We start from the raw sequence: 24,655 nt of genomic DNA on the forward strand, positions 1-24,655 counted from the left end.
TGGGATGATCATCACCAGATTAACCTGTGCAATGATTAGCCCACAGAGAGTCATCAGCCATCTCCCTCAGCTTTGCCACACCAATTACCCAAGCTTCCAGTCCCCTTCCAGTGATGTCATGGCTTTCTACCAGCTTGCCTAATCACTGGGCAGCATCCTCTGATTAGATTGCATGGGATGACCATTATCTGCAGCACATGATCAAGTCTGTGTTCTGCATAGCCCACCGAAATTCGTCAACCATCTTCCTCAACTTTGCCACAACATTGCATGGACATTCTGATCCATGTCTTGTGATGTCAAGACTCTCTAGCTGTTGACAGACACAGTAATCAGCGTCCTTTAGAGTGAACAATGTCCATGGGGTGACCATCATTTGCAGCTCAAGATTCAGTCAGGCCAGCCACCTGCTTTTGGTCTGGATCTTTGCTGCCCAAACACAAAGAGGAATATCTCCACGTCCTCAATGCTGATGTCCATCACCGGATCACATGCCAGTGCCCCATGGTGTAACTGCAGGAGAGGGGACTGGGGGGAAGTGTGCTAGGATGAAGCTGAAGTTGCCCATTGTTCCTGAGAATGCACATAGACTTTAGCATACCTCCACTGCGCCACACTGTGGTTGAGTTAGAAATTGCAACGCCAGGGTGCAAAACAAGCGCCCTCCATTTTCCAGGTGTCCAAAGCAAAAAACGGAAACAAAACGAGTGTCATGCGAGAGCTTTTCATCTGACGATGAGGTTCCGCTGTTGTTGAGTTTACTCTCTCTTTCAACAAACCAGGTACTTCCAGTCAGTAGCAGGATGCAATTAGTCTAGTAGGAAACCCAACCCCTTGTTTATTAAACTGTTAGAGTATTGTCTGATACAGCAACCATAGCCACAAGTTTAAAACCCATTTATGAAAGATGCTTCCACGTGGTTAACATTTTACATGCAACTGACTGTTACAGTGTTTTTTTTTTTTTTTTTAACTGAATTATATATGGATATTTATGTGGGGTTTGTTATATTTAAAGGGGAGGGAGAGGGACAGAAGCAAACAAGCAACAAGTGGAAAAGAAAACAGAGGTTTATTTGGTGAACTAACTTGTAAGAGAGCATTCCCTGTAATTCTGTGTGTGTGTGAGAGTGTGTGTGTGTGTGTTAAAGAGTTTCTTGAATGTATTCATAATTGTGGAGACTGTAACATTCGTGTTTGTATGTACATAAAGCATATCTGTTATATGAGTAGCAGAGGTCAGACGGGATTGGTGCGTGACGTATGTGTACGTATGAACTGGTGAAGACATCCCTGTATCATACTCTCAACCCATACAGCAACATACAACACTGTGTAATGGTCAAATGACCACAATTCACTTATTTCACTTCCAGTCCATACATCTACCATTCCTTTAGCCTGCAAGGAAAGTTTTTCCACACCTTAGAACGTGGTTCCTGCATTTCACTAGTTCCTTAATATTTGGTCTATTTTCTTTTCTCAGGAATGGCTCCACATCCTTTCAGATCCATAGTGTTTAGCTGTTGTCTTAAAGGAACACCTGTGGGACACTTCAAATCTGAAAGGAGAGTGGAGCTTGGTTTGTTTTTAATGACATTAGCTTTAAGTTAATGTGATTTTTCTGTTTAGAATTTCCCCTTTATGTGGGGGTTGGGGGCAGGGTCTTATATGAAATTATGTATAATATTTACAGAAATCTCTAGTCAAAAGAACTTAATGGATGCTTAAATTGTAAATGAAAGAAATGAAGAGTGGTTTCTGACTTTTGCACAGTGCTGTATTATCTCAGAAATATTCCCTTTTTATTTATTTATGATCGTGTTACTAAAAATGTCAGTTGTATCACTGCTGTATAAGCACCGCTGTAAACCTCATATATGGGCCAGTGTAGTGGCGACCATTTTACTGGCTCTTTCATCACCTTTACAACTAGTGGGTGTAAAATCTTAATCAACTTTTATTGCTGGTGTGTAGGTGCTGGGAGAGGTCAGCGAATCAGATGTTATCTTACTAACTTCAGCCAATCCCACCAACGTGTGGGCAACAAATGTATTTATTTATTTATTTATTTATTTATTTATTTAATATCTTTTTATCTTTTTTGCTTGTTTTTTTCCTCACACAGACTTTTGCAAAAAAAAAAAACAACAACAACAAACGAACAACAAAACCCTGTAGCTGAAATGTACTATGTACTAACATCAAAGATGTTTTAGAATATGTTTCACAATTAAAATCCTGAATTCCTTAGATGTTACATTCACTTAGTCGTTTTATGTTTAATATTTTTTTTTCCTCTTATCATGGCGGTCATTATTATATTTTACATTTGCCGATGGCATTTGTAGCAGAGATGTATTCAGACTCAAACCACTAATATGATTTATTTAGTATTTCATGTTTGTTTGTTTTACATATCTGATTATTTCTGTGTTCATACGTTGAATGTGATAATCTTCTGAACAGATTTTTTTCTTTTTTACCCTAAAATTCTTTAGATTGAAGATTGTATACATTAACGACTATTTAAAAAGAAAAAGTAAAAAAAACTCCATTAATTCAGTTTAGTGTCACACCCAAATTTTTGAATCAGATTTATTTTTTTATTCATTTTACATTTGATTCATTTTTTAAACAATACAGAATTTCATCATTTAATTCCTGAGCCCTTTTCTGATTAGAGGATGAATAAAACCACAGCAGAAACAATCATTTTTAAGAACGTTGATGAAGTCATACTGGGTATCTTCAAGAAAATTTCAAGTGTATCCACCAGTATCAGCTTATGTTACTGTTAATCGTTAAGGAGCAGTCTCTTTAGAAGCTGAAGGCCCCAACCTTCACAGTCGAGACACTACACAATGTATGAGGTGAGAGAGAGAGAGAGAGAGAGAATGAGAGAGCCCCCTGTAGTCTGACTGTGCAGAAGAAGAAGTCTCTTTTGTATTCCTAGTGTCCTATAACTCAAGTCCCACTCCACCTCCTCCTGTAAATAACGACCAGCTCCTCTTTCTCCTCCTCGTCCCTAACGCCACACAAATCCTGTATTTTGTTCTATATTGATAAAGTTTATTTATAAGAATTTTTAAAGAACGTAATATCTCTCTTTTTTGTAAATGTTCATGTTAAATACAAAAAAAAGTCTAAATGTTTTAAAGATGTAAATTGATCTATTGAAAGGTAACCTTCTCTTTCAGTGCCCTCCCCTGCCCCCCCTCATTCTGCCTCTGTGCTCTAAGCCTTTTTTTTGTGTTCTTCTTCTTCTCTTTCTGTATGCTTCTTATACGCTTCAGAGGAAGAGTTCTATTTATTACGACATTACCGTTGTTATTATTCTCCTTATTAAACTAATTACTCTTTATTATTATTACCATGGTCATCATCATTATTACCATTAAATAAGCTTGACAACATCTAGCTTGTGGCGTTTGATTCTGACACTCATTATTGGGAAATGTTCTCATTATAAATGAGTAATTACTTAATAATTACATTCTTGTCACACAGTAATGGGCTACATCCCAGCCATTTTGGTCTGAATGGGGAGGCTAGCTGGGCTGCACATGTTTATCTCATATAGGCAGCCCACTTGGGTCCCATGTATCAACCCACACAACCCATGTTGGCCTTAATAATGGCTCTTTTCCAATGTATGGTGCCTACACGACTCTGCACGGCTCTACTCTGCTTTTTTCTGGCTTGGTTTAAAGTTTAATAATGTAGTTCGACACCGAGTAGCCGAGGCCAAATCCCAAATGTCTCACCCTCTGTAGGGCGCAGTGTCAGTTATAACGTTTTGTGCACTCACGTATTGCGTTGTAGGTCAAAAATAATTTCATAGTGTGCAATAAGGCTCAAGATGTGCACTATGTAGGGGGTATGGCGCTACTTTGGGATGCGGCCTGAGCTCCTTTACTGACTGACACAGATGAACAGAGCTCTATTTACAAGAGTCAGGGAGCTATACTAACAGAATATGTTTTTCATTTTAACATCTAAAGGATTAAAAGTGTTAACAGACAAAATTTTAATATCAGTTTTTATTTGATGTGTGTTTGAGTCATGAGTAGTTCCCAAATATGGCAGCTACTCCACACTGCGACATCAGCTGCCACCCATGGATAGGGTTTAAGGAACTGACACTCTTTCAAAGTCACTTAGAAGACGACTACGAATCTAATACATTTGCATAATCAGGTTTAAACGCTTTTAACATGGTTGGTGATTAGTGTAGAGACACTAGTGTGCTAGCAGGAGTGAACACCCACATGCTCAGAGCAGCAGCCAGGAATCCCAGAGCTCAGGGAACAGTTTGGGTTAGGTGCCTTGTCCAGCTGTGGATGTTGAGGGAGGAGACAGTGCTGTTCTTCAATATAACATGTCAATAACAATAATATGATTTTTAAACACATTTTCAATATTTCGGTTTACATAATTTACAGCATCACTGACTGACATTCATTACAGTGGAACCTCTACTAACGAACTTTCCAAGATACGAACCGGGCTTTTGAATATTTTTTGCCTCCACCAACGAACCATGACTCTAGAAACGAACTTGAGCCTTCACCAAGCCGGCGGCTGGAAATGGCCACTGACCCCAATAGGCGAGTCTCCCAGCGCCCCCAGCCAGTCGTCACGTCTTCAAGGTAGCGAAGTGTAACCACTTAAAACTTTATTTCTTGTTTATTACTGTTACCACTGTATTTCTTTTTTATTTTTAGTGACGCTACATGTATTTTTTTACTAATTTGAGAGTGTTGTAAACATATATCAGTGCAAAAAGGGTGACTTTCGGGGCGGGGGCTGGAACATATTAATTGCTTTTCCGTTATTTTAAATGGGGAAAATTGACTCGAGACACGAACTTTTCCACTTACGAACCGGGTCACGGAACGGATCAAGTTCGTAAGTAGAGGTTCCACTGTATAGGGAAACGTCATCGGTTCAGCTCACTCAATTTAAAATGTAGTTGAAAAATATTTTTCAGTTGATTTTATACTGAAATCAAAATTATATCGTATCGACCAAAAATAAGAAGTGTATCGTGATATTAATGTTGCGCGTATCGTCCAGCCCTAGCTGTAAGTTCCTTAGCACATATCTCCCCAGGGGAAACTGTTTGGTAATTTAAGGCATATTCGGTCTCACATTACTTAGTGTTACATGCGCATAATGTGGTTATCTCCCTCTTCAACCATGTTAAAAGTGTTGAAACCTGATTATACCAATGTAAAGATTAGATTTGGAGAGTTTTCAGTTGCAGAGGCTTTAGCACTGGACTAAAGATGATTTTACAACCTCAGCGGCTGTAATTTAATCAGATTTAATGTACAGTGAAGCCTCGACTTATGAGTGAATCAACTTACGACTTTTCCGAGAAACGAGCCGTCGTTAGGTGGATTTTTTTGCTTTGTGACGCGAGCCGAGATCTGAGTCATTAATATTCATATTTAGGTTTAGTGTTATTTTATACATGGGAAAATTTATATCAGTGCTTCATTTAACTCAGTGAAAGCTTTATAACAATAACAGGGCAACAAGCAAAGATAGAGGAAATAAATCTGCTTTAGATGGGAACCAGAGAGCTGCCACAACATCAGTGGATGACTCATGCCACTGCAATGTAACCCAAAGGTATAGGATAGAGTAGAGAAGCGAACTAAATGTGAACTAAAAGTGGCCCACATATATATAAATGCTCTTTTGGCCCACATCACTTCTGGCTGTTATGTGGCCCTAATTTGGCAAGCAGAAGTGGCCTAATCAAGTGCCATAATTCCATGTGGCAAACGGACCAGGAAAACAGAGGATGCCTTGTTTACAAGGCCCCAGTGTCAGTAAACGAGTAAAAAAAAAACAAAGTGGCTGGGTCAGACATGCTAGGCATTCTCTCTCTTTTCAAGGCAGAAATATGGCAAAGACCTCCAAATCATGAAAAGAGATTAGGATTTTGCTTTATTCCTTCTCCATAGGTGGGTACTATTCATTTATTTCTGCTCTTTCATATTATTTATGTAGGAACCCACTTTAAATTCAGGAGACTCCTAATTGCATGACCACGTTTTTCTCCTCAACCACACCATTCCCCCTTAAAAAATGTGGAGCTTCTGAATGTAAACAAACCATAGAGAACTGCAGTCCCCAATCGTAAACGTTCCCTTCAAACTCATGTGCAGTCGCTCCAGTGTCATGTTATTTCATGCTTTTGGAGATGTACCTTACGGTATAGTTTACCTTAATGTAAATTCATTCCCTTATTTGTCTGCAAACTTTGAGCCACTTTGAACCACACTGGTTTTTGAGGGTCCGGCCTGTGCTGTCTGCAAACAGGAGGGAGCCTAGGTGGTGTGTTGGGGAGAAGTGGTTAAAACTCCATTTCCCAGACTCCTTTGCGCTAATCAGTGTAAATATGCGCACCTGCTGGGCTGTGTACTTAAGGCCACAGAAACAGCAGCCCACCCAAGAAAACCACAAGAAGAGAGGAGAATATGGAACAAGAGGTTTAATGTGGACATAAAAAAGACAATAAGCTAAAACAAATGCAACAAAAAGAGGACAGAAAAGGGAAAAAAAGGCTTAAAATAAAGAGAGAGAGAGAGAGAGAGAGAGAGAGAGAGAGAGAGATGAGCAAAATACAGGTCCAAGAGTGGTGATATGCTGACATCTTGAGGTAAACTCATGCAACTGCTTCTAGAACACCAGAGACGGTAAGTAACAGGTGGTGGGCAGCATGGTGGTAGACTGCAGGGTCCTGGGGTTCTGGGTTCTATCTCAGCCTTGAATCACTGTCTGTGAGGTGTTTGCTGTGTTTTCCCTGTATCTACATAGGTTTCCTCCAGGAGCTCTGGTATCATCCCACAGTCCAAATAATAATAATAATAATAATAAAATGTTGGTAGATGGTAAATGTTGGCGACTCAAAAGTGTCCGTAGGTGTGAGTGAGTGTGTGTGTGTGAGTTGCCTTGTGAAGGACTGGCGCCCCCTCCAGGGTGTATTCCCGCATTGCGCCCAATGATTCCAGGTAGGCTCTGGACCCCTGCGACCCTGAACTGGATTAGGGTTACAGATAATGAATGACTGAATGTTGGTAGATGAATTGGTGTGTGAAATTGCCCTTAAGTGTGAGTGTGAGTGACTGGGTGAATGTGTGATGGGATGGCGCCCTTTCATGACTTTGTCTCCGTATGGAAACCACTCACTGCAACAATATCCTAGATAATAATCACATATGCCTGACAAAGACAGACATTATTGTTAGTTGGTTGCTATGGTATTTTAGGTGGTTTCTAGGGTGTGGATAAATAAAAATTGAGTGAGTAGCAGAAACTATTAACATTACTAGCATCATGCTAACACTGCTAGTCTGCTTTATACAAATTCATACTGATATTACGTCATATTTTACTGCAGTCTCTCTGATGAGGACATGAGCAGGAAGATATAAGTGTGTTTGGACACAAAGAAGTTGCTAATAAATAAAAGTGCTAATGAATAACAACTCAATAAAGCACTACTCCTGCGGTTAGAGTTATCCCAGTAAACAAGGAACGTCCCTGGACTATCAAAATAGGTCTAAAAGTAGTCAATGGACGTCCAAAATCCATCTTAATAAGTTAGTTAAGTGGTGACCAATCGATAACGTCAGTGGACGTCCAAAACCCGTTTTATACAAGTAATTTATTTCGGGACCAATTAATAACGTCAATGGACGTCCAAAATACGTCTAAGTCGTCTTTTCAATGTCTGTGTTTGGACGTCTTTTCAACTTTCATTTTCAACCTTAAGAGAACGTTGATTAGACGGCAGTCATTACGTTATTTCAACGTTGAATCGACGGCTAAATGTTTACTGGGATGTGCCCTGGATCTAAGCTGGGTTCTCTATTTTTAAGCACTCTGTCCACCTACTTTGTTGGACCAACCTGTAGATGTAAAGTCAAAGACAGTAGCTATATATATATATATATATAGCTTTTTATAAAAGGGAACCTCAAAATATTAATTCCCTGCACATTATTTGAATAATATCGGGAACGCGACGGGAAAAGCCGATGAAATGGCGCCATCTTGTGTCCAATCACACAGTCTTTCGCAGTCCCCAAACCAAGTGTAAGACGGCTATAGAAATACAATGTTCTGTGTTTCCCCTCACATCTCTTACAACTGGCATCTTAATAAACCATCTCTGGAGTGAACTATGGTAAAGGAGGCAAAAAGAATGCACTCAGTCAATCAATATATAATAAATATTAAGCTGTGGTCGTGTCCATCCTGCAGTGCATTGAGTGTGACTGGCCACTAGATGGCGCGGTTTCGGTTCCCCATTAGAGCCACACCTATCAGTTCCCTGACTTTTCATTCGTCTTCTCTTTATCCCGCTCGGGGTCACTGTGGGGTCACAACGGAAAAACACTGCCTGGACAGGGCAGGGTCCATCTCAGGTCATCACACACTCACACAGTCTTGGAGTAGGTCCGTTAACCAATGTGTTTTCAGACTGTGGGAGGAAACCGAGGCACCCAGAGGAAACAGTGGGAGAACAAGAACACGCCAAACCACTCACAGACATAGACACAATGTGTTTTATTTGTACACTGTGAACACCTACCTGCTGGCGGTCCTGACTATTATAGAGCAGGGGATGTGCACCCACCCCACCCCCCCTGCCCTAACTCACCTGCCTTTATCAGCTACATATCAGTCTCTGTACCCTCAAATGGCCCCTTGTAATATGTGAAACATTATACCTATAAAATGCAACTCAAATGAGATGAAGTCTGTTTAGTTTCATAAAGAAACCACTAGGTGTCAGGCTTTTCCATTAAAAGTCATTGTAGTAGATACAAAAGACCAGCAACTGCAGTGAAATTCATATCAATCTTTATTTGTACTTAGAAATTTTGCGCAACAAATCTTTTTTTTTTTCTTCCTTTGAAACGGTTCAGCGCCGAGGGGGTTTTGGGGGTGGTCCGAAAGGCGTGCGGACCTTTGGCTCCTCCGGCATGGCTTGCGCTCTTCACGATGGGCTGAAATGGAGCTTTTACATAAAGTGCTTCTGCCAACGATCTCTTTTTTTTGTTTGTTTGTTTGTTTTGCGATAGAAAAACAAAAATACAGACATGTGGTAGTGGACAAAAAATAAAAATAAAAAAATCCCATGGCTCACATGAGTGGAGTGAAAGAGAGAGTGAATTCCTTTAAAAAAAAGGGAGAGGGAAAGAGAGAGAGAGAGAGAGAGAGAGAGAGAGAGAGAGGAGGAGGAGGAGAAAGAGAAAAGTTCAGTGAGCACCCTCAGCCCAGTATGAGGCTGGATTTGCCACCAGGAGGGTTTCTGCGGCCACTGGGCCCTCGGCCGGATTCCGAGGAGCCGGAGGGGTCCTCTTCCTTTAGCTGTGGCTCCTCGGGGGCCTCCACTTCTTCTGACCGATCTACAAACACACACATACACATCAAAGAAGTCAAAAACCGAATAGAGAATCTAACGAGTGAAGTAGATGAGTGAATCAGTAGGTTGTTGGTGTTGTGGGAGGAGCTATGGGTACAGTATCTATTAAGTGAATTGTTGGGTGAGTGGTGCTGGGGTAAGTCTCACTGGTGTCACTTTGTGATTTTTGCTGTAAAACTACAGTTACAGTACAGGGGGTCCTCGACTTACGACGCTGATTCGTTCCTACGTCGCGTCGTAAACCAATTTTCGGTGTAAGTCAGAACATACGTACATACTGTACGTAAATAACATACTGTGAGCACTTATCCTATCCTAACACCTATCCTCCTCAGTCCCCGAGCCGCGTAACCGTGTATTCTTCCGCCGCGCACACCAAGCACGAAGTTCACGTTACGACGCTTACGACGCAAAAACACTTAAGTCGAAACAAGGCTTTATACAGTAAATGGGAGATGTCGTAACCACGAAACATCGTAACTCGGGACTGACGTAACTCGAGGACCTCCTGTATATTAAAACATAGGATTTGCAGCTAGTCACCCAGAGGAAACCCACGCAGACACAGGGAGAACACGCCACACTCCTCACAGACAGTCACCCGGAGGAAACCCACGCAGACACAGGGAGAATACACCACACTCCTCACAGACAGTCACCCGGAGGAAACCCACGCAGACACAGGGAGAACACACCACACTCCTCACAGACAGTCACCAGGAGGAAACCCACGCAGACACAGGGAGAACACACCACACTCCTCACAGACAGTCACCCGGAGGAAACCCACGCAGACACAGGGAGAACACACCACACTCCTCACAGACAGTCACCCAGAGAAAACCCACACAGACACAGGGAGAACAAACCAACTCCTCACAGACAGTCACCCGGAGGAAACCCACGCAGACACAGGGAGAACACACCACACTTCTCACAGACAGTCACCCGGAGGAAACCCACGCAGACACAGGGACAACACACCACACTCCTCACAGACAGTCACCCGGAGGAAATCCACGCAGACACAGGAAGAACACACCACACTCCTCACAGACAGTCACCCGGAGCGGGAATCGAACCCACAACCTCCAGGTCCCTGGAGCTGTGTGACTGCGACACTACCTGCTGCACCACCGTGCCGCCCCGATAATTTAATTATAATAACTTTAATTTCTAGGCAAATTCATTCTCAAATCATCGCTGATATTATAATTAATTTATTACATTTACATAATTCTACACTGTTTCCAAGTTAAATTTATAAAATGGGACTAGGCTGCTAACAGTGACAGCAGAGATACTGAAATGTCCTTATCTCATGTTTATACATATGTTGATGTGTAGAGAGTTTTATCCAATAAACACTGGATGTTCAAATAATGATTGTCTTCTGCTTCAAATGCCTTGATATAAAGCTCTGCAGCAACGGGCACAAAGGACTGTGAACCAGCCACTGAGCAAAGAGCAGCGCTGCCATTCATAAATATTTAGACTGGATATTCTCCCCAATGCCAGGAAAAGGGTGGAGCCGAGAGGATCAGACTCTATCTCTTAGGCTGTCGGACAAGTCGCTCAGGGAAATGGGTCACTTCATTACAGCTGCATGTAAATCAAATGAACTCACTGTATCAGCATTTACACGTCCTACAGAGAATCCACGTCATATCGCAAAGGCTGGAGTCAAAGTGGTCCTTACTCCACCAGCCACAAGTACATCACCTACAGTGCAGGGCTCTTACTACAGCACTCAGCTACAGGCTATAACTAAGCCTTATCATAACACAACAGTAATACTCTGAAATAGCAATCAAACATAAACATCTGTCCAGCAGGAAGTTCCTGATTCCTGAAATGGTACATGAATTGTAATGTATTTACACAGCCTCAGAAAGCACACTAACTCACACATTCACTCACACACTCACACCTACGGACACTTTTGAGTCGCCAGTCCACCTACCAACGTGTGTTTTGGACTGTGGGAGGAAACCGGAGCACCCGGAGGAAACCCACACAGACACAGAGAGAACACACCACACTCCTCACAGACAGTCACCCGGAGAAAACCCACACAGACACAGGGAGAACACACCACACTCCTCACAGACAGTCACCCGGAGGAAACCCACGCAGACACAGGGAGAACACACCACACTCCTCACAGACAGTCACCCGGAGGAAACCCACGCAGACACAGGGAGAACACACCACACTCCTCACAGACAGTCACCCGGAGGAAACCCACGCAGCCACAAGGAGAACACACCACACTCCTCACAGACAGTCACCCGGAGGAAACCCACACAGACACAGAGAGAACACACCAGGGAGCTGTGTGACTGTGACAATACCTGCTGCACCATCGTGCCGCCCCGTAAAATAATATTATAAATGCAAAATCCCTACAGATTCAGTGGTTAAATGTCCAACATTATCCTGTATCTTTTTCTCAAACCAAGCCTATCATGGGAATTAGAAACCGAAGGATACTCAGCCCTAGTAAAGTTGCGTATAAGTGTAAGGACATGAAGCACTTGAGCTCCTCCACACTGGAAAAACTGATGCACATGTGTAAATAACATCTACATAAATAAAATATATTACATCAGCAGATGTGCCTTTTAGTTTACTTCCTAAAGTTTTAAAGCAGTGTGTCTTTACAGGGGAAGTGTATAAGGGTGTGGACATTCTTCATAACACTCTGCCATCCACCGGCCATTTAACAGAGGCACTATTTACCTTAATGTGTCTCATGTGCTACTGTTTAGAAAAAGTGTCTATGGAGGTGGGGGGAGGGGGGCATGTCCTTAAAACCGTTGGGAACTAAAAGCTTTCCTCAATGTTTTATGAAGCCAGGCATTCACTCCAGTTCATGCACAAACAGAAGTGCTTCTAAATGTGCTCTCACCTTGTTCTTGCTCGTGATTTTCCTCCTGCAAAAAACAAATAAATAAAAAATACAGGACGGATTAACATTCTTAACTCTTTTTTAACAAAACACAGGTTTAAACTGTAATCATTTACAATTCACGTTGTCCCATAGTCAAAATATACTCAGTGGAGACCTATTTTTTAGTGTCATACAGTGCCAGAATGTGGTGTTTGTTCTTTGTGGTACTTTGACCAAATCATCAACGTCACTGAACTGTGTGCACTTGTGGAAAAGGGGTTGAATATGTCTTTTTTAAGACTTGTATTGTTTCACCGGACTGTTTGACACCTGCAAGACGTGTGTGTGGATGATATTCATGGTTTAAAATGGAAGTAGTGAAGTTCTGAGAACATCAAAGCTGTTCCTTCCCAACCTTGGTTTTATAGGATATTAATTCATGTTTTACAACGGCCAAATAAACTAGACATTAAAAGAAAAGACTAAACACATGTTAAAACATGTCCAGTAATGAGTAATGCGCTGCTCTGCCGTCTGTGGGCAGGTCTGGGTGAGGAAATCCAGAGGAGAGTGACTATTGAATGGAGGAGATTTCTGCTCCTGTAAGTCTGGCGTTTCCCATGCCTGGACCTCCATATTTCAGTTTGTTTCCTGTTCTGGCAACACCCATTTGACTCAGGATGAGTCTGTCAATTAGCTGATTAGTTGGACCAGATGTAGAGAAGGAAAACATCCAGATATGCAGGACCACGCTTATGAGCCAATGGGCTCTAGCATTTTATTCTGTTGGTTCAACACACTCAGTATCCATGGTTTTCAGGTGACATCACCTTGTATTGTAGCCAACATACTGAGTACTGTTAGTCTGTGTCGGTCAGTAGAGAGGAGCTTGGGTCACATCCAATGCCATGCTCCCTACAGAGTACACATCATAGAACATTATCCACATGGCTTGTGCTTGTAGTCTCTGAACCTTGTTTACGATTTGCGTATGAATAACTCACACAAGAGCATGCTATAGAGTTTTTAAATAGATCTTATGACGTAAATGCTAATATGGCTAACAGATAATAATAGTCATTCTCTCCACATAATACAAGAGATAGGGCTTCTGAGTGTTGTGAGAGGTGTCGTTGCATGGTCGCTCACCACAAGAGTGGACGGCTGGCTGGGGTCGGAGATGTCCAGGTAGATTGGTGGCTGTGGGCACCGCCTCAGGGGGGCGGAGTGTTCCCCGCAGAGCACACCGGAAGCTTCCCCACCTGCAAGAAACACAGGGAAGACACTCAGAGCAGAGAAAGAAGCAAGTCATGTATGTTTGGCTTTCACTTCACTTTACGGTGCTGTTCTAAGAGCAGTCTAAACAATTTAAAGATGGAAGCAAGTGCTCAAGTGGCCATAAATATGGTCAATAAAACTGCTAAGTGAGATTTAACAGCAGATGTGATGCGAAGCTTAGTGACCCAACAACACCCCCTACCCCCACCCCCACCCCAAAAAATTAACCTATAAAAAAGCTGTTACTTTTGTTTTTTAGTGAAGAAAACCAAAGGAATCTGGGTCATTTTAAAGAGTGCACACCAAGCTTCTGCAGGACTCTCATTTCACCCGATATAACAACATACTGACAACAGGGTAAATCAAATTTAGCTGTTTTCTCTTACACAGAGCTGTAAAAGTAAAGTGATGTATAAACCACAGAAGCCACATATGGAATGCAGATCACAGGCTTTACAATTGACAAACAGCAGAGTGGGTCTCGTGGAACACTGACACAACAAAGACGATTTGATGGCTGTATGACACAAAGTGAAGCCACGCCAGACGTTTTCTATGTAGAGTCTGTTCTCTATACCGTGTCATCAGGAAGAGAGCTTTACCAGTCCCTCCTGTCCTTTCTACACTATCTCTCTCTCTCTCTCTCTCTCTCTCTCTCTCTCTCTCTCTCTCTCTCTGGGTAGGGAAAGAGTGAGACAATTTTTCCACTGCTTTAGCGCTGTCAGATTTAGTGTGGTTTCATGATGCTCTGAGGCGGAGTTTCAGAGCTGATGAGTCCTGTGTGTTTTAGCCATCAAAATCTGTCCTTATGGAACAAAAGTCTGAAAGACACTCAGCACGAGGAAATCTGGCTTGAATTGAGAAACATAATGAATATAGATGCTCAGTTTCTGCAGAAATCCAACCAATAAAAACATGAATCAGACTGGAATCATTATATACTAGTAATAAAATTGGAATCGTATCGGAATCAGTGGATAATTCAAATAACTCTCATATAAAAAAAACTAAATAAGATTTGGCTACATACTAAATAAGTGAAAAATGCTTGTATATGACATTCAATAAAGTTGAGTTTTTGAGGAGTTGAAATATTCAGATTTTAAAAAATTTTGATTTAAAACATATATACATAAAAATATATGCCGCAGTGATATACGGATATAGCTTCATATAACCCTCTCATACAAATTTTACAACTAGAAATGTGTTTTCTGAATATCTTTGAGTAGTATGCAGAGCTAACACCTTTCAGTAGCACAGAAGAGTAGCAGCTACAGCAGAAAACATCAATAATTCTTAAAGTAAACAGAACTCTGAAGGTTTTCATGCCCAGAAGTTGCAAATTCAGAAGCTAATGCTAACACTAGAGCTAACCGTTACAACACTGCCTGCTAGCAATTCTAATTATATATAGCTATATACTTATATAGCTCCATATAACCCTCTCATACAAATTTTACAACTAGAAATGTGTTTTCTGAATATCTTTGAGTAGTATGCAGAGCTAACACCTTTCAGTAGCACAGAAGAGTAGAAGCTACAGAGAAAACATAAATAATTCTTAAAGTAAACAGAACTCTGAAGGTTTTCATGCCCAGAGGTTGCAAATTCAGAAGCTAATGCTAACACTAGAGCTAACCGTTACAACACTGCCTGCTAGCAATGCTAATTTTGCTTGTAGAATGTTCCAGCATGTTTGTTTGTTTTTTTGAAGGAATGTGTTTGCACTGTTTCTGGGCCTAGTTACAGTCAGTCAGAGGAGTTAGCCTAGTTAGCAAGAATTCTCATGCTAGAATTTTCTTCGTCTCCGTCCTCTCAGGCCTATGAACTTGAATTATTATATGTCTACCACAAAACTGAAAAACGTTCATTTCAGACCCAGGTGTATTAAGACTTCCTTCCTTCCATGGTTCAGGAAGAAACTTTAAATGTAATTGTTCTCTGATATTTTGATTTTGACAAGAAAAGTGTATATTTTTCAAAACACGCTATTTTAAATGCTACATGCTCTGCTAAGAGTGCTACACTCACATGAACAAAACAGCTCTAATATAGACATTTCCCACAAACCTGTATTTGACTGCTAGTCACAGTAATGGACTGTAAAATAGGCAAAATTACTATTTCAGCCAACAAAGAGCCCTATTGAAACAATGCAGCGGCAAGGGATAATGAACTTAGCTGGAGTGGCAGTAAAAGGAGCATTGTGCCCATGCTATCACTATCTCTCTCTCTCTCTCTCTCTCTCTGTGTGTCTGTGTCTGTGTCTGTGTGTGTGTGTGTGTGTGGACTAGCATGGCTTACTAATGCAAAACCTCTGGCTGCTCAGCATTAGCCAGCTTGGCAATATGTAAGGATTATCCTGAGCATTATTAATCAGGCCTTCATCTCCAGCTGATCCCTCAAACACAAACCAAAAAACCACATCACTCATCTCTCCCTCCCTCACTTTGCCTGTCTGGATTTGTCTGCTGGGTGTATCCCTCTGTCTTTTAGGGCTATAAAAGCCCATGAGTGAATTGTGATGCCTTAATTTGAAGGTGGTAATTAAACTCATTAAATGTATTGGCTCAGGACTTGTTTTACAGTGAAGTGTAACATTTGTAAAGTGTGTCTTGTGCAAAAAAAAAAAAAAAAAGAAAGCCCAGTATTAACTAAACACTCTTCAAATATCTGATATTTTTTAAAGGAAGACATATATTCTGCATGCTTAATGAAAATCTGTGACATGCTTTCGTCAAAATACCACAAGGAACAAACACTACAGCAGGGTTCACCCCCTGTCAAAACTGCTCTGTTCAGAATGACCATTTTCAGCGCCTGTTAAGAGAGAGTGCTCTTTTTGTCCATATGTAACCAGTAGACTTATTTCTCTGCACTCGTTGTGTCTGTCTTTGCTCTGTTTAACCTCATGTTTGCACTCTCAGGTAAACATGGGTCTAGCGCTGTGATTGGAGAGACTGCGCTGTGATTGGAGGTGTGACCATTCTAAAGTTTCAGCACTCTATGTAATAGGTTAAATAAAAGTACAGAAATGTACAAATGATGAAGAACAGTCTAGTCTTATGAAAACCCATGGTAAAAATAATTTGGTTTGCTTTAATCCAATATGAATTTGCTCGCGTGGGTTTCCTCCGGGTGACTGTCTGTGAGGAGTGTGGTGTGTTCTCTGTGTCTGCGTGGGTTTCCTCCGGGTGACTGTTTGTGAGGAGTGTGGTGTGTTCTCTCTGTGTCTGTGTGGGTTTCCTCCGGGTGATTGTCTGTGAGGAGTTGGTGTGTTCTCTCTGTGTCTGCGTGGGTTTCCTCCGGGTGACTGTCTGTGAGGAACGTAGTGTGTTCTCCCTGTGTCTGCGTGGGTTTCCTCCGGGTGACTGTGAAGAGTGTGGTGTGTTCTCCCTGTGTCTGCGTGGGTTTCTTCCGGGTGACTGTCTGTGAGGAGTGTGGTGTGTTCTCCCTGTGTCTGCGTGGGTTTCCTCCGGGTGACTGTGAAGAGTGTGGTGTGTTCTCCCTGTGTCTGCGTGGGTTTCCTCCGGGTGATTGTCTGTGAGGAGTTGGTGTGTTCTCTCTGTGTCTGTGTGGGTTTCCTCCGGGTGACTGTCTGTGAGGAGTGTGGTGTGTTCTCCCTGTGTCTGTGTGGGTTTCCTCCGGGTGACTGTGAAGAGTGTGGTGTGTTCTCCCTGTGTCTGCGTGGGTTTCCTCCGGGTGATTGTCTGTGAGGAGTTGGTGTGTTCTCTCTGTGTCTGCGTGGGTTTCACAATTTGTGGAGTGATAGTTTCTGAGACTTCCTGCCGGCGTTAATCACTTTCACACGTGTTTAGGATATTTATCGTTTATTTATTATTGTAACACTATGATCAAAACAAATGAATTTGAACTGAGGTGAAATCGGAAGCGTTGTCATTCACTGAATCATTTGCCAAAGAACTGAATATGAACTGAATCCTCTCAGGTCACACAATTACAACCTTGATCTCTCTCTCTCTCTCTCCCTCTCTCTCTGTCTATCTCACTCTCTCTTACTTAAAACCACTCTCTCTCTGCTACAGTCCACTGGATTTCCTGTTCAAGCCACAGGCGTTTCTTTGTAAGGCTGCTGAGACTCCACCTGCCAAACTGAGCTTTGTGTGAAGGGGAGAAACAAAGACTCATGAGTTTCTGCCAGCTCCCACCAACCACAGATTAACAGCCATTCACAGCCCAGAACCAAAATCACCACCCTCCGACTACACAGAGAAGCGTCTAGACTGTAGAACTCCTATATACACCTATGTGGCCCTCTCTCTGGTCAGGTTCTATTGCAAATAAAAGCTATAGCTTCACAGTTATTAAAGAAGCTCGTAAATAAGAGACTTATCCAGACCCTGTGGTTATAAAGTAGATATTACATAGAAAACACACCACCGCCTACTCCTAGTGGCTGGCTGGAATTGTCAGTGGATGATGTCACACCGTATTCAGTTGCCTGTGATCTTTTCACAGCCCTTACTAATCAGGAAGCAGAGCTGAGTAACCAGACAATGAGCTCACCTCTACTGGAAATGACGTAGCAGGCCAAACAAATAAATCAGCCTCTGACCAATTCACAGTAAAGACAGAAGGGCTCAACTTTACTCATCCCATTTGTTTTCAACTAAACTGGACAAACACTGCATACGCTACATGCGTCTGTAATGACTTAGCAGTCTGGACTGGTGCGTGTTGTAGTAGATAGCTGTCATACAATGTCTGAGACCGAACAAACAAGACTACATGAGCTTAAAGAGGGAGTTTACACAATGCTAATTGTTGGGGTATAAGCTTCCATTCATTGTTTGCTACATAAATCTCACAGTTCCACTGCAGACATTCAGAACATTAACGTGCCTCGGCTGATTGACTACTTTTGGGAAAATGGAAAAACAAACCTCGACTATCTCCTTTTTACAGAGTGCAACATGTCTGCGTGGGTTTACTCCGGGTGACTGTCTGTGAGGAGTGTGGTGTGTTCTCTCTGTGTCCGCATGGGTTTCCTCCGGGTGACTGTCCGTGAGGAGTGTGGTGTGTTCTCTCTGTGTCTGCGTGGGTTTCCTCCGGGTGACTGTCTGTGAGGAGTGTGGTGTGTTCTCTCTGTGTCCGCGTGGGTTTCCTCCGGGTGACTGTCCGTGAGGAGTGTGGTGTGTTCTCTCTGTGTCTGCGTGGGTTTCCTCCGGGTGACTGTCTGTGAGGAGTGTGGTGTGTTCTCCCTGTGTCTGTGTGGGTTTCCTCCGGGTGACTGTCTATGAGGAGTTGGTGTGTTCTCCGTGTCTGCGTGGGTTTCCTCCGGGTGAGGAGTGTGGTGTGTTGTCACTGTGTCCGCGTGGGTTTCGTCTGGGTGACTGTCTGTGAGTGTGGTGTGTTCTCCCTGTCAGAGGTCAGAGGCTTTTTACAGAGTGCAACATGCCATTGTGAGCGTCTCTTCTGCCTTCCTGTCTTAAAGACCTCGTCCACTCATTTTCGTAATCATCTTCTGTTAACGAAGATTAACGTATGACTTATTTCTGCTTTAGTTGGCCGTGACTAAAATTGTCGTTCATGGCGTAAGAACCAATCAGAGTTAGTGATATGCTTACATCACCGAGTATAATTCATTGTTCAACACTGTCCTGAAGACACGGTAGAGGGAGAAGGGAATGGGAGTGGTTCCCTACCCTCCTCCAAAAAATACATAGTGCAGTTTCTGCAGTGCTGTGCACAAAGTGGCAACAACAGAGGCTCTGGTTTCCGTATTACAGGTCATTGAAGCATCACAGTCATTTTAAAGCTGTAATTGTCAGGTTAAAATATGACCTAGTCTTACTTTAAATGCCTAAATACATTTCTTTTGGTCCTAAACAAGAATGAACTTTGCAGTCCTTAAATCCAGCCCAATTCTAAAGGGGCGCATGGAGCCCATGATCTAATGAGACTACTACAGGGTTCACACTATCATTAATTATTGATTGAAATCACCGATATGAAGCTCACTGGGGTATTGCTCAACACCACTACTGATGGGTTGTTTACGTTGCCGTGTTGGTGCCACTGTCAATCATTCTGAAATGTGTCACAGCCTCATTTCAGAGTGGGCAGGAGCAATTAATTACTAATTAACTGCATGTCTATACAAACATCTATTAAATATAACATTAATAAATGCTTTATTGTATTTGACTTAATGAATCACAACATTGAGTCAGACCTGGATGTTGCCCACATCTTAAAATAGATCTGGTCACATTCTGATAAAGATAAGGCTGTGCTGCCTGTGGCAAACAGGACGTGAGCCAAAAGTAGCCCAAAGCGTGGCTTCTGGTAACGTATGTGGCCCTCCTTTGGCTTATAAATAAATATAAACGATGTTGTATGACTTGGAATTAAACCACTGTAGGTTTCTCATACATCCTGGTGTTTTGATGCCTCTCTTAAAGAGCTACTATGGCCCCCTACTGGCCTGGCCTGGTAATGCAGCTGTTGCCGTATTCGTCAAGATGGGAATATTTTCAAAAAACGGACCGGGCCTGAGATTGTGCTGGAAAGTACTTCAAAAAAATACATAAAAAATGAACACACAAACAAACTATTAAAAAGGACACTGGTGAAGGCAAGACATACAAGAGTAACAACCCAAAGCAACCCCGACCGCTCTGAGGTCCTGCTATACACCTGAAGCAAACAAAGGCGGCTTGATAAAGTGCTCAAGAAACTTTGTGTGTGTGTGTGTGTGAGAGTGTGTTTATACTGGGTGGGTTGTTCCTTCGATGGGCGTGGGGGTCTTCAGGCTCGCCAAAGATGTTGGAGGCCATTCTGTTCTTGCGCGCCGGCTTCTCCTCTTCTGTGCCGAAGCAAATGTTGGAGTTTCCGCCAGGGGGCCGCAACACCCTGCAGAGGAGCAGAAGAGTCCACAGTGTGTCAATATCACTGGATGTTATTAAAACGGACATTATTTATTGATTCTCCTATAAACCACAGCCTAGTGTCACCTGATATTTATGCCCCCAGTATCGTTCCTGTAGGGACTGTATATCATTCAGTCATAAGAGCATTAGTGAGGACAGGTACCGATGTTGGATGGTTAGTTCTGTATAATGTACACCACTCCACCTCATCCTAAATCTACTACATTGACCTCCATCACTTCAGAGAATCCAGGACCAATGCATAAGAAGTTACTACTCAGATACACAGCCTGAGTTCTTTAGCACTGAACAAAGAGAAGGAAAAAAACCTGCTGCTGTCACAGATTTGTGGTCATGCTGACATTAAAAGAACAAAACAGCTGCAGGGGATGCTGCCTAGCATCATCTGCCCACACTGCACAGCTTTAACAGAGTTAACACAAGATGGGCGGGTGTCCAGGCAACACACACAATACATACACAAGGTCAAAGGAGTTATATATTTACCACATTATATATATGTGTGGGTAACACATGCAGTTGCAAGTGGTCCCCGCCTCTTTGTCCACTTAGACCCCACCCACTCTGCAGCTGTGGCACAAGTTGTAAGGATTGGCTCCTTGGGTTTATGATGTAAGAAGCCCTAGCTGTCTTAATTTGCCCATTAATTAATCAATGCTGAGGTATAAAGAAATTGATGCTGCGAAAAAAGGGATTTCCAAGAGCCCAAACCTCGACGTTACCGAATGTGTTACGACTGTGAAAAGCACAACATGCAACCAACTTCTAAGACTGAACTTCGGAAGAGTGGAAATTTTTTAATAAAACCATATAAATTTGTAAAAAAAAATACAAGAAAGCTGTAGTAAATTGGAGTAAATTGGCAAAATAGGACCCACTAAATATGTTGTGTTTTTATTTCTCTGTTATATACACAGTACTGTGTATAATATGTGTAATATATAATATGTCCCACATGTATTATACATATTTAAGTATTTGTAGAACTAGTCAGTCCTATACGTATTATAAACACACACACACACACACTCCCTAGAGATGAGTGACTGCTGCAGGGGACACTGCCTTGCTTTATTAGAGTTAGCATAAGATGGGAGGGTCTCCACTCCCTAAGCCCTTCTGTGTCTCTCACACACACACACACACACACACACACACACCCTACAGCTGACTGGAGCCGACCCCGTCTGCTAGCACCAAGTGGAGATTCCACTGCTGGATGGTTTTCATTCGTCCCATATGTCAGATGGGCAACAGAACCAGCAACCGCCTTGATGAACACTCGAACCGTGATTAACCCTGTTAAGGGGCGGAAATGGGAGTCAGAGTTAGAGAAAAGACCACCCCCTTCTTTTTTTTTTTTTCCAACGCCGGACCCAACAGCTGACAGCCAGGCAGCTGTCCTCCAGGTCGAGCAGCTCTCCAAAATCCAGAACCCAACTCAAGGCTAGAAAAAAAAATGTCTTAGCAGATGGGTGGGGGGGGGCCCACGCGGATTTACAAAAAAAAACACAGTCTGGACGGCGCTTTAATCATAATACCTTAACTAGTCTTTACCTCCTGGCTCGGGGGAGACCAGGACCGGCCCTGTCTGCAGAAAAAATGCCTCTTTCTCCAGACCCCACCCATCCATGAACCAGCAGATTATTTCTTTAGCCCCTCTGAGAGGAACAGGAGACGGTTCTAAGGTGCCATGCCTTGCCATAATCCAGCCGTGGCCGTTTGCTGATAAGGCTGTTCCCTTTCGAACGAAAGAAGCAGAGATATGACTTTGACTTGTGAGGGGCTTTGGGGTGCGACCTACATTCATCCCCTCAGCCGGCCTCATGTCCAGCACAGCATTAGATTAGAATCAGGATTGGGGCTACTATGTTTTGACTAGCACTGAATTCCAAATCCAGAGATCATGTTGCACAAAGATGCTCCAGTTATCGCTGATCTCCGGACAGCCCCGGATCTTTTATTTTAACAGCACAGGTATTTCCTACAGGCTCTACCTAGTTCGCAGCCCGTCTTCATCGTGTTATTCCAAGGCTGGGAAACCCCTGAGAGAGCCTCAACAATCTGAAAGTTGGCAACGAGGCCCTGAGCTCCACTGGAGATTCAGGCTACGAGATAACTCTGGGTGTATAACCTGAATTCTTTTGAACAGCCAGGCGAACAGTGAGGACCACCGGCTGGGTGAAAGAGAGTGTATTAAGTCCAACACATAGCCAAACCCATAAAAGGACAATGGAAGGTTCGGGGGCCTCTCCACAAGGCCTGAGCCAACGGGAGGTAGAACTGGTCTAAAGTCAGTATCAAACAAAACCGTGCTGCCATAGTTCTTCTTGTTAGATAAGGCAAGGAGCCTTCAACCGTGTTAAACTAAAGTTGGCTGGAAAAATGAAGGCAATCCAGACAAGTGAAGCAACAAAACCAGAGGATAGGACGTGTTGGCAGGTTGCCAGGGAAATTCTCAGCTAAGGGAAGCTACACTTTAGATTTCTGAGTTTGGTTAAATCCCTCTGCCATTGCAAACCTGCTTCAATCTCGAAATAAAAAGGTTGCAAATGTAGGGTGGGTCTGCTATAATACTGCTGCTGCAGGGATCATTTTCTGTGTGTTGTTCCAGACATAACACACCCATTTTACCTCACGCGGGACCTAAGAGCAAAAGAAAAGACCTGTAAATATAGCTACTGTAGCAAGACTTACAGCCCTGGCTTATAGGAACTCAATCTGCTTCAATAGAGCAGCTGACACACAGCAGAGAAACGTGTCATTAAATAAGATGACACTAAAATACAATCTCGGTTCACTACGCTTTCTATAGGCTCAGCACAGACGGCAGATAATAGCACCGAGCCCAATGTACTGGCATCATCATCTCATCCTCCTCCTCCTCGAGCTGCTGCTGTCCAACTGGCCCTGGATCCAATTTTCTTTTGTTTGCTTGAGCGGTTTAACTAAAGCTGCTCCCTTTTTTACCTGGAGCTATTTTTCGCGCCGGGTTCCAGCCCTTGGAAAGTGGTCGTAGTCGTCATGTTGTCGGGGGTCAATTCGCGGTCCTGTAAACCTTCAACCACTGCAAAAAAAAAACCCGTCTAAATAAGTCCTTTATCCCCCAGCTGTCCGCATGGACTCCGCCCGACTTCCACTGAACTGGAATCTGAGCGAGAGAGAGGCAGCGTTTTGCTCGAGTTCACTCCAGCCCACACGGCCCCGCCCACCAGGGAATCCGAGGCTTTTCATTGGCGCAAGGCTAGACTACTCCGCCGCTGATTGGAGGATTCCGTTGTCACGTCAAATCGCTTTTTTCCTCCTCTTCGTTCATTTAATGACAGCCGTTTAACGGTTAATTCAGCGTCCATTACGGCACCACATACACCAAACAAGCTGAATATTTCATTTTAAAACCACCTAGATACATTTAGAGTTATCTTTTTATCATATGTACCACATGATGTATATGTATCGATGAATATCCAGCTCTTATTGGGCCTGTATCTATGTCGCTTCATCTTACATAAGGATAGAAGATTCCATAACTGGGTGCCATTTAACGTACCCCCTTCCTGGCAACTTAATAGCCCCAACACACAAAGTTGACAGGATTGGGTCTTTAGGTTTATGTTAAGAAATCCTGGCGATATTAATGAATATTTTTCTGTCTTTCGAACACTGCCATTCCAAAACTGAATGCTTGCTTCTTACGCGATAGCCTATGTCTTCTAGCATATAAAAATAATTTACAACTGTGATTTTCACTTTGGGGTTCTTTTAAAATATATACGCTGTAAAAAATTACTGTAAATTTTACAGTAAAATACTGGCAGCAGAGTTCCCAGTCATTTACCGTGTTTTTACAGGAACACTACTGTATTTCAAATTTACAGCATATTACTGTAATTGAATAATACAATAATTTACTGTAAATACTGCGATTTACAGTAAAATACTGGCAGCAGAGTTCCCAGACCTTTACCGTATTTTTTACAGGAACACTACTGTATTTCAAATTTACAGCATATTACTGTAATTTACTGTAAATACAGTGATTAACAATAAAATACTGTAGCAGGCTTGCTGTAAATTTACAGCAATTTTTTACAGTGTAGGTAAAATTAATAACAC

The 24,655-nt window shown here is 42.5% G+C and overlaps 1 protein-coding gene across 1 annotated transcript; it reads right to left on the bottom strand.

The window, feature by feature from the left end:
- Positions 1–8,875: 8,875 nt before the first annotated feature.
- jpt1b (Jupiter microtubule associated homolog 1b) lies at positions 8,876–23,718 on the bottom strand. Its single transcript, XM_066675853.1, has 5 exons — positions 23,510–23,718; positions 20,362–20,501; positions 13,494–13,606; positions 12,363–12,387; positions 8,876–9,434 (listed from the first exon to the last, which is right to left on the bottom strand). Exons 1-5 carry the CDS (start codon positions 23,563–23,565, stop codon positions 9,298–9,300), a joined length of 471 nt encoding a protein of 156 aa, XP_066531950.1. The 5' UTR covers positions 23,566–23,718; the 3' UTR covers positions 8,876–9,297.
- Positions 23,719–24,655: the final 937 nt, after the last annotated feature.

This window comes from Hoplias malabaricus, chromosome 6 (assembly GCF_029633855.1).
Source record: "Hoplias malabaricus isolate fHopMal1 chromosome 6, fHopMal1.hap1, whole genome shotgun sequence".
Lineage (NCBI taxonomy): Eukaryota > Metazoa > Chordata > Actinopteri > Characiformes > Erythrinidae > Hoplias > Hoplias malabaricus.